This window comes from Sinocyclocheilus grahami, unplaced genomic scaffold (assembly GCF_001515645.1).
Source record: "Sinocyclocheilus grahami isolate Dianchi unplaced genomic scaffold, SAMN03320097.WGS_v1.1 scaffold1181.1, whole genome shotgun sequence".
In the NCBI taxonomy this organism is placed as follows: domain Eukaryota; kingdom Metazoa; phylum Chordata; class Actinopteri; order Cypriniformes; family Cyprinidae; genus Sinocyclocheilus; species Sinocyclocheilus grahami.
The window spans coordinates 195,574-203,957 of record NW_015506360.1 but is presented as its reverse complement, the minus strand read 5'-3'; the positions used below and the strand labels follow the sequence as shown (position 1 = coordinate 203,957).

General features: G+C 38.6%; 1 protein-coding gene across 1 annotated transcript in view; it reads right to left on the bottom strand.

Moving 5' to 3' along the window:
* The window catches only part of LOC107567693 (secretogranin-2-like), a 2,386-nt gene extending 1,296 nt beyond the window's left edge, over positions 1–1,090 (bottom strand). The window contains exons 1-2 of the mRNA XM_016253414.1: positions 1,005–1,090; positions 4–418 (exon numbers count right to left, since the gene is read on the bottom strand). Of these exons, the coding sequence (XP_016108900.1) occupies positions 4–410 (407 nt within the window). The 5' untranslated portion in view covers positions 411–418; positions 1,005–1,090. The remainder of the gene's footprint in view (positions 1–3; positions 419–1,004) is intronic.
* Positions 1,091–8,384: the final 7,294 nt, after the last annotated feature.

Genomic DNA, 8,384 nt, shown 5'->3' with positions numbered 1-8,384 from the left:
CGCCGCTCGTTTCTGGGCGCTGGCTGGCTTTCCGGAGTTTCTCCAGCTTGTTCAAGCACCCGCAGCAGAGATTGAACCCACTGTGGCACCTTGTTATCAGGCCAACGGGTGGCATCCTCACGCGTGGGTGCATTCTCATCCTGTAGGGAGGCGAGCTGCACTAGAAAACGGAATTTGTCCACCTCGTCGTAGTCCCCTGTTGGACTCTCTGATCCATCGGCTCTCTGCTTCAAGCTTTCAATGTACTCCAGAGCTTTGATCATATCGGAGCTGGGGGCAAGGAAGCCCCCCTGGTCTCCGCCTCGCAGGCGATGGTGGCGCACAGAAGCGCCCTGCACGGTTAGTGTTTGGAGGAGGGTAACAAGCAGGACCACCACCCCTCCGGCGGACAATTTCGGTAGTGACAACATAATACCGCCTAGAGATAAACAAGCACAAAAATAGTTAACCCATGCAGTCTTTTTATTTATTTTGCATCCTTGGTATTTAAAAACAAAATGCATGTAATGTACCTACAATTCTGTTTGAGTTTAAACTACCAATGAAATCAGTTCTTGAAGTTGCTTTACTACCCAAAATTGTTTCCCAGACCGAGTAGAAGATACGCTCCGAGCGCCCAAGCATCAATGAGATCAGTCGGAACACAACATGTTTTTAAACACCGGATGAGTCACCGCCTGTTGTCAAGGTAACCTTTCACTTGTGGCTACGGATCTCTAAGATCAGATCTATTGATATTTTCACGTATGTTTGTATAGAACAAATCTCGATAAAAAAAAAAAAATCAATCTAGCTGGAATACATTTCACTGATTTTTCGCGACGATTCGAGCAGATAAACCAGATATGAGATATGCTGCTGATGAGTGATGGTACCTAAGCAAGCAAAGCCGGAAAGAAAAGGAACAAAATTTTCCCCCTCACAAAGCAGACTAGCGCATATGTTAACTATTTTCACAGAGCATCATTTTGTGAATACAAAAAAATGAAAATGAGCCCTCGTACCTTTTGTGTAGAGCTCAGATAATGTGAATGAGCGTGAACAGCATGTCCGTGTTGCCTCAATGCGCTTCGGTTGTGTTTCAGCACCGGACAGCTCCCCGCGCTATATGAGGCGGCACCTAACCAATGCGTCACGATGCTCACGCAATAGCGAGGCTGTGCATGCCTTCGTAACCATTCACAACGTTTATCTCTGAGAAACTGAACCTCTTGCAATGCATTATCCTCATAGTCTGTTTTAGGTGTGTTTTATTCATAAAAAACGTTTCACTGGGGCGGTACCCTAAGGCACAAAATCTAAAAGGTACTTCTTTGTACCTTATTCACCCCTATATGTTACAGATTAGTACCTTAAAGGTACATATTAATACCTTTTAAAAGGGTATCTTTCCAGTGATTTTTTTTTCTGAGAGTATGGTAAATTAAATCGCAAAACATTTCTGTTACAGATATACATCAGTTACTTTTTTTAAATCATTATTTGTATTGAGTAAGAATGAGTATATCATAGGTGTGCAATGTAAAAATGGTTTGTTCGTTGTCTTTCTGTACACACAGGCGTCACAGGCGAGTTAAATCGTCAGGCGATGAGTCACACACTGGCACTGTGGGACTGTGAGGAGAGCAAAGCCTCTGATAAATATGCATCTGCTGGTTGTGGATCTCTTCCACTGTCCCTAGACACCTACAGTCCCGAGCATTTATTAGATCCTGCAGTGGGGCCTGTCAGCAGCTGAATTATGTGCCCTAGTGACATTTTGCCAAGATGACACTCATTTGTACTTGATCACATTTCCTGGAACACAGACGAAAAGTCTCTGTGGAGAAAGCTTTGTCCTTTTAGTTTTTCTTGTTTTATTCCACAGGCACATCATTTGAAGTATTTTTAGCTGTAGTTTCCAAATACAAAAAGGAAAGGGGAAAAAAAATCTGTTATCAAAACCACCTGACTTGGGCCTATTTAAGTTATTTTTGACATGCTACCCAGACAGCCCTGCATAATTCTGCAGTCTTGAAAATAATAATAATAATAATCCTTTGCCTAATTTCATGTTACTGGTCAAAAATGACTGGCCTATTAATAATGTACAAATTTTAAGAAGTATTCTATATTATCACCAAATCTTGGAATCAATCTTTTTGTCAGCTTGTTTCTTTCAATTAGCACAGGCTTTGTATTTCTTTTTGGAACTGACTGATCATAAGCCTAATTGATCTGAGTGTATGCTCCTCAGTTTTCTAATGAAAAAAAGCATTATTTGTCGATCATTTTGCCAAAGTTCAGTCAAAAACAGAGGTGCATTAGCACCTAAGCAAAGGCGCATAAGCAGATCAATGAGGCCTAGGATCAATCGGTTCCAAAAATAAATACAGTACCTGTGCTAATTGAAAGAAAACAGGTTGATAAAAAGACTGAATCCAATATTTACTAATAATATACCATAATTTATAAGCCATTTTTTCGTGGGCTGGTCATTTTTGACAGGGTACACAACAAGTATATTAAGGTGGGGGGAAAAATCCCCCAAAATACAAAAACAGTCAATTTTGTTATACCCTGTGTGAGCAAACTCAGTCATAGTTTTAGTCCAATGTGAACGTTTAACTAGCATTTTTGGGAAAAAGAAAATCTCAAAATGACAGCATGAGGGTTAAGTTTCACAAGAACTTTTATTCTTTTAGAAAACCATCCATCTGGGGCTTTAAAGAACACAGAAACCAATATGCTGGTCTGAAGGAGCTGTAATTTAACATCAAGAACTTTTATTAATCTCTGGAGAGCCATATACAGCAAAAAAGACATGTTAGTCCCTACAGCCCAGAATCAGAACAGCACATATATTTCTTCATTAAAAGTGCTCGGCGGTTTGTCGGCATATTGTTTTTAGCACATACTGATTCTGGACTCGTAACCCACAGTCAGCTGACTGCACTCTGGGGAACGAGGGGTGAGACAGGCCCTCCTGACGTTGGTGGAGCAGTCACATGGTCAGATGAGTCATAAGCCTGTGTGTGTGCATTATGGGATGTTTCCATGGCTGTGAAACCAAACAATCTTTTCTATTTTACTTCTTGATACACTGGTTTTCAGCACAGCAGTTCTCCTGAAAAGCTTTCTAAAACTCCTCCCTTCTTTCTCAATAAGATTAAAAGCAAATCAATCCACAGCCCATTGAATTTTTCAATTTTCTCGCTTTAACGATATTAGAGCATCCCCTCTGTTGCTGTGATGATTGTTCTAGCAGAGACTAGCTAGCGGATGGGGGAAAACAATGCTGAAGAGATGACTCTGAAACACGTCTTGCTGGAGTTGGCTATAAATAGGTGTTGTGGAGGTGTCTGCAGGAGGTTACAGTCATGTGTGCGTGGACTGTGACATGATTTGATAGGCTGAGAGACGTGTAGGAGGCTTGACAAGGGATTCTCTTGGTAGAAGCAGGATTCTGCACATTCATTAGATCTAATGAGCAAAGCAAGAACGAATGTTATTATGTTTTTAGATGAAACTGAGCTTCTTTTTAGTCTAGTTCTTTACCTGTGGCTAAAATAAGGTATGTTAAACATCATGCATTTTAAGGCATCAGAATGAAACAATTTGTCTGATATTCTAAACATATTAAAAACAAGATTTATTTTTTCATGATATGCAAAATTGCATGCAATATTAAAGTCGCAGTATGTGTAGTTTATTATTATTTATTAAATGTTTTTAATCTGGTTCCATTGGCAGATTTTTCATTTTATTTTTGTCCACTTTTTAAGAGTAAACCTTAAATTTATTATACTGCCCTGCATCATATTTTCTAAATGAAATACAACACTTGTTTTGCAGTAATTTTGGGGTGCCCTTACAAAAATAATGCCTGTTTTGCTCGAGTATGCACATTTTCTAAAAAAAAAAGAAAAAAAAAAGATGTGCATTTTGTAGCATTTTTGCTTTTGACAACCATTTGTAAGGTGAATTATTCCTTAATCAGCAGAAAAAACTGCCATAAAAGACATGATTCCTGTCTTCCTCTATTGGTTTCACATGTATGACATTATTTTATCCCTAATCCTGATTTCCCGGTTAGAATTATGGCCAGTGACAGAAGAAAAAGCAAGCATGTCACATGCGAAAAAAGCTTATTTTGCTTATTTTATAAAGTTATTTGATATTAAATGGAGTATTTGAACATATTTTTCCATTCCCTTGTGAAGCGTTTGACATCTGACTGCTTTTGTTATTTTGTTGAGTGCATTAAATCTCCCGGTTAGAATTATGGCCAGTGACAGAAGAAAAAGCAAGCATGCCACATGCGAAAAAAGCTTATTTTGCTTATTTTATAAAGTTATTTGATATTAAATGGAGTATTTGAACATATTTTTCCATTCCCTTGTGAAGCGTTTGACATCTGACTGCTTTTGTTATTTTGTTGAGTGCATTAAATCTATACATATACAGTGGGGCAAAAAAGTATTTAGTCAGCCACCAATTGTGCAAGTTCTCCCACTTAAAAAGATGAGAGAGGCCTGTAATTTTCATCATAGGTATACCTCAACTATGAGAGACAAAATGAGAAAAAAAATCCAGAAAATCACACTGTAGGATTTTTAAAGAATTAATTGGTAAATTCCTCGGTAAAATAAGTATTTGGTCACCTACAAACAAGCAAGATTTCTGTTTTTTTTCTCATTTTGTCTCTCATAGTTGAGGTATACCTATGATGAAAATTACAGGCCTCTCTCATCTTTTTAAGTGGGAGAACTTGCACAACTGGTGGCTGACTAAATACTTTTTTCCCCACTGTATAATCAGAAAAACTTAAGTCTTATCTTGTGGGGGGAAAAACTGTACATGATGGAAAGTTTTTATTGATATTTTTGAACTCAGCATCATCAAATTATCTAATACTATAGGCATTTTTGCAAATCAGCAGGTTTTTTTTCAAGACACAGGGCTGTGTTATTTATTATTCTTTGTTGTATTATTTTACCAGCCATCTTTCACAGTGTAGCAAATACATTATGAAAACTAGTTATAGGTGTTGCTATGGGGTTATTAAGCTGTTTTGAGGGAGCACTTTTACTTGTTTGCTAGGATGTTGTGGGTGGTTGTCATAGTGTTGCTAGGATGTTCTGACTGGTTGCTAGGTGGTTGCTTTCTTGTCCAAGTTGAGAGTTTCTCTCTACACTCTTAAAAATAAAGGTGCTTCAAAAGGTTCTTCAAGCGATGCCATAGAAGAACCATTTTTGGTTCCACAAAGAGCCATTCAGTCAAAGGTTCTTTAAAGAACCATCTCTTTCTTACCTTTTTGTAATCTGAAGAACCTTCTTTCTCCACAAAGAACTTTTTGTGAAACAGAAAGGTTCTTCAGATGTTAAAGGTTCTTTATGGAACCATTTAGACAAAAAGGTTCTTCTATGGCATCGTGAAGCACCTTTATTTTTAAGAGTGTAGCTAGGGCTTGGATCCCTTCTTCAATGTCAAGAAGTCATACTTTTGGTCCCATTTTATCACTCCAGGCATGATTTTGGTCACTTAGAGGAATAATAGCACACCTCTCTTCAACAAGCCTCATGTTTTGAGGTATCATGTTCATTGCACAAAATTGTTACTTAGGGTTTGTTCGATTCACTAACCCAAAATGTTATCATTGCTATCTTTTATGTACACTAAAACCATTAATTCTGTTAATGTATCTGAACTGAAGCAGTCTAGAGCTTTGAGAATACAGCAGATTTTTGTCGGTTCTGTAAACTGACAGGTTGAGTTGAGATTATATGCTTGGCCTGTTCTGAAGGCTGTTGATTTGATTCAGCTCAATGAAAGCATCAGTTACCCAGAGCTGTGTTCAGTATGCTGGGATGAGCTGACGGCACGGCGGATGGAGGGAGGGAGGGAGGGAGGCAGGAGAGGATGAATGTCAATGAGAATAGAAAGGGAGAGCTGCATCGTCTCTCTGCTGTCATTCTAATAATTACAAGCAATGAAATCTATCCCTCAATTAATTATTTTTTACTTTCTGCATCCCTTATGCTGCTCCTCGTCTCCATATCTCTGCCTCTTTCTATTTCTCTCTGTCTTTTTCCATCTCTCCTTCCCTCTGGTTGCTGGGGAGATTGACAGCGGCGTTGTGTGGTTCCTGGAATCTCAATCAAGGGTTGTAATTCCAGAGTCAACAGAAACCAACAGGCACCGCAGTGGCCCTCGATACCCAGCAGTGTGTGTGTGTGTCATGGAGAGAATATAACAGGTAGTAAAGTTTGTGGGAATGACTCATAGATCAGAGATGTTTGTTTTTATGCATTAGTATACCCACACTTGCAGCAGAACGGCCAATTTAGTTTGCTCTTTTATAACTCAGAAGACGTAGGGGAGAGCGGGGTGAGTGGAGCCAGTTTTTACTTACGGTGTGTTTAAAGCGAGCACATTAAATGGGTCCAACTTAAATAGAGGTACATACATTTGAGAATGTGGTGCATCCTTGGGAATAATCACTTTGGATCTAAAATAAACTGCTTTCAAAATATGGCTTTCCAAAAAAAGTGAGGGGTAAATTGAGCCTAGGGAGTGGGTAAGTTGAGCTACGCGGAGTTAAACTGTACCATTGATTATGCTGAAGTAAAACTGAACATTTTCACCTCATGCTATATCAAAAGGAGAGAAATTTCATTAAAACGACTTCTTAAAATCTATGTGTGATCCTTGTGATGGACTGGCCATGCATGCAGGGAGTTTACCCACCTGTGGCTCAAGACGCTGGGTTAGGATCCAGTTCCCTACAACCCTAATAAGGACAAAGAGGTTTGGATAATAGAATGGATGGATGACTTCTTAAACGTTTTATTTAAAGATGCAGCTCACAACCTTGAAGGCATTTCAGAACAAAATAAAATTCCAACTGAAGAAAAAAATAAAAAAGAAAAAAACAGACCGCAATAGTGGGCTAATAGTACTCCCTCTTATAAATGTTGCAGTGAAAAACAATTTCATTAAAATTTCAATGGCCAATTTTCAAAAACAAGGCCTATTTAAAATTTTCAGAACAAAATCAAGTTAAAAACAAAGAACAAAGTCAAAAATGTTTGATCTAAAATGTATGAAATATAATGTAGAATTACAGTAAAATTATACTTTATAGTCATAAGAAGGGGGGAGCCCCTGGCTTAATTTACCCCAGTACTTTCAGCTCAGATTACCCCACTCCTACCATTTTAACAAACTTGTATCATCCAGCTGTTTAGAGCTAGCTAACGTCATGCTAGCAGTATCTAGCCTCATATTATAACCTCCTAAAGCACAAACACAGGTGTGCTATTTTTTTCAGATTTGTCTGTAATTTTTTAGACACAAGAAGCATGAGTCCTTCAACATACAAAACTCACTTTGAACAGCAAAAAGTTGTTTTTTTTAACAAAAATGTAGTTACTAATTATTCCATCGGCTTCTCTCTATCACAGAGTTAGTAAAATGGTTAACCCTTCATATATTTGAGGTCATATCACCAATTTTGTTTAAGGTTGTCGAGAAACAATGGGTGGCTCAACTTCCCCACAGGGTCAAATCACCCTGTTCACCCCTAATGGGTTTTTCAGTTAAGTAGCCTATTAAAGGGATAGTTCACCCAAAAATTTTAATTTGATGTTTATCTGCTTACCCCCAGGGCATCCAAGATGTAGGTGACTTTGTTTCTTCAGTAGAACACAGAGATTTTTAACTCAAACCGTTGCAGTCTGTCAGTCATATAATGGAAGTGGATGGGAATCACGGCTTTGAGAGTAAAAAAGAATGATGTGTAAAGACACAAAACGATCGGTCTGTGCAAGAAACTGAACAGTATTTATATCGTTTTTTAACTGTCCTTGATAAGGCCATTACTGAAAGTAGAATCACAGTTGTCACGACAAGAGTCCAGTCGATGCGCTAGTTCATTAGTCAAATATTAATTAACCGACAGACGATTTTATACAGACCATTTGAATCGCATCACCAGCCACTTTATTAGGTACACCTGTTCAATTGCTTGGTAACGCAAGTTGCTAATCAGCCAATCACATGGCAGCAACTAAATGCAGTTAGGCATCTAGATGTGGTGAAGACGACTTGCTGAAGTTCAAACCGAGCATCAGAATGGGGAAGAAAGGGGATTTAAGTGACATTGAACGTGGAATGGTTGTTGGCGCCAGACGGGCTGGTCTGAGTATTTCAAAAACTGCTGATCTACTGGGATTTTCACGCACAACCATCTCTAGGGTTTACAGAGAATAGTCCGAAAAAGAGAAAATATCCAGTGAGCGGCAGTTGTGTGGACGAAAATGCCTTGTTGATGTCAGAAGTCAGAGGAGAATGGGCAGACTGAATGGGCAGATGATAGAAAGGCAACAGTAACTCAAATAACC